The sequence below is a fragment of the Clupea harengus genome, chromosome 9, assembly GCF_900700415.2.
Source record: "Clupea harengus chromosome 9, Ch_v2.0.2, whole genome shotgun sequence".
Taxonomy (NCBI): domain Eukaryota; kingdom Metazoa; phylum Chordata; class Actinopteri; order Clupeiformes; family Clupeidae; genus Clupea; species Clupea harengus.
The window spans coordinates 6,190,764-6,193,263 of record NC_045160.1 but is presented as its reverse complement, the minus strand read 5'-3'; the positions used below and the strand labels follow the sequence as shown (position 1 = coordinate 6,193,263).

General features: G+C 43.4%; 1 protein-coding gene across 1 annotated transcript in view; it reads left to right on the top strand.

Annotated features, from left to right (window-relative positions):
* The window catches only part of megf6 (multiple EGF like domains 6), a 37,046-nt gene that overhangs the window by 26,749 nt on the left and 7,797 nt on the right, over positions 1–2,500 (top strand). The window contains exons 10-12 of the mRNA XM_042708798.1: positions 1,170–1,292; positions 1,609–1,731; positions 1,937–2,176. Coding sequence (XP_042564732.1) covers positions 1,170–1,292; positions 1,609–1,731; positions 1,937–2,176 — 486 coding nt within the window. The remainder of the gene's footprint in view (positions 1–1,169; positions 1,293–1,608; positions 1,732–1,936; positions 2,177–2,500) is intronic.

Here is a 2,500-nt window from a genome sequence, read left to right as displayed (position 1 = left end):
TTCAAGTTCAGTACATCTACTTCATGCTGGGCTCAAGCAAGCATATATACCCTCCACTCCGCTTTTCGCTAGATTATGCAATGACCTTGCATGACATGATAGCATGGAATATGTAGATTTATAGTGCACAGAATAACGTTTGCAATGCTGTAAGTTGCGTTTGTTGATCACGTATGGTTAATAACATATTAATTGTAGAAGGGACATGAATCATGATAAAATCAAGATCTTCCCTTGGTGAAAAAACTTTCGCCGATATCTTTGTATGAGAGATGGGTTAGGTGCTCAAATTTCCCGGGATCAAAGGGGACGTTAGTAGGCATGTCCAAGCTAAAAATCACGTCTCAGGATTGCTGCGCACATAATTTATTTCGGGTGCATCAACTGTACTCAGTCTACCCTACCCAACGACTGACTACAATAGCCAAACGCGTGCAAAGTTAATAAAACGTTCCACTAAAGTTCTCCAGCGTTTAAATTAAACGCTGAAGAACGCTGGTCTCCATGAGAACTTTTGTGCATATTAAAAAAAAAAATTCCGGACCAGCGTTCTCCGCCGATCACCGACGATTACTGACGATTACAGCGTTCACCAGCTTTTACACAACGCTCTTCTGGTGCTATACCAGCGACCATGGACGATTACCAACGTTTCCTCTAACTTCATAGAACGTTGACAAGAACGTCATGGTGTGACGGGGCCTTCACACACAGTGTTCTCAGATCAGCGAAGTTCTTATACGATGTCAGATGTCTTCAGAGGTGTGCGGAGTGGTTATTCTTTTTTTTTAAACATAAATGTCATACTATCATAGACAGCCATATGTAAAAACATACATGTTACCATGCTCCTGTAGCTGTTTCATTTACATTAATCACATTTTTAACTCTTTATACAATACGGTGCAGATATATATATGTATATATAGAGAGAGATAGAGAGAGAAATAGGTTTAATTTCAAAAGAGCTGATAAATTGATGACTGTCATTAGCAAACTGAGCTTGCAAATCATCCATAACGAGCCATAATGTTTAATTAAGCAACACTCCTGATCAATCATAACGAGCCATAATGTTTAATTAAGCAACGCTCTTGATCATTCATACCGATGTAGAAAGTGTCTGTTTTGTAACTCTGTAATGAAATGTCTTTAAATCCGCATGACAGACTCGGATGAGTGTGAGAATAGGGAGTCGTGCTGCAGTCACTACTGTGAGAACTACGCAGGAGGCTATGAGTGTAACTGCCGTGCAGGATACATACTCAACCCAGATGGCTGTGGCTGCGATGGTGAGTGTGAGAGAGAGAGAGAGAGTGTGTGTGTGTGTGTTTGTGTGTGTGTGTGTGTGTGTGTGTGTGTGTGTGTGTGTTTGGAATTGAATTCAGCCAACATATCAATGTTTCATATTCTTAATTTTATACTTACAAGATATATATGCAGTAGACCTATGTATGTAGAGAAGTGTGTGTATGTGTACCCTGTTTGTGTGTGTATACCCCCATTTTATGTTAATCTGTAAGACTATAGTATGTATCTGGTTGTAAATGTGTGTGTGTGTGTGTGTGTGTGTGTGTGTGTGTGTGTGTGTGTGTGTGTGTGTTCCAGACATTGACGAGTGTGAGCTGGAGACGTCAGACTGCAGTCACTCGTGTGTGAACACACTCGGCTCCTTTGAGTGTTTCTGCAGGCTGGGCTTCCGACTGGACTATGACCAGCGCACATGCCTCTGTGAGTGTGTCCATCTGCACGTGTGTTAGATGACCTTCTTCATTGGAAATGTCTTTGCTGAAATGTCTCGCCGTGGTATTAAATGACATGGCACTGTCTTACATTACCACAATGTTATAAGTGGGTACATGAGTTTTTGGATCAGTAAAAGTCAAAGTGTGTGTGTGTGTGTGTGTGTGTTAAAGCTGTTTTCTTGGGTCTCCAGCGCTCTATGAGAGTGACCTGGAGGAGATGGCGAGTGAGGATGATGATGAGGTGGAGGAAGAGGATGGTAGGGGAGGAGATGAAGAGGTGCTGCGTCTGCCCGGGTTCGTCTTCCGCAGGAAGCCGCAGCTGCTGCACTACGCGGCCACGCTGCACAGGCCGAGCACACACACTCGAGCGATTGCAGACACACACACTCACCGCTCTCACCGAGGGGAGCTGACGCTGCTCAGCAAGACAGGTGGGCACATACACACACATATACACACAAATACACACACACACACACACACACACACACACACACACACACACACACACACACACACACAAACACACCTTATAATCAGCTTGTATATGCTGACAAACACATGCGTAGACACACACTCACCGACACACACACTCACACACACACACACACACACACACACACACACACACACACACACACACACACACACAAACAAAGGCACATTGTCTCACATGCATTCTATCAGTTTATTTGAAGTTGCTTTACCTGGTCAACCAAGGGTTTCTGAATTTCTATATCGTGTGTGTTTTGTGT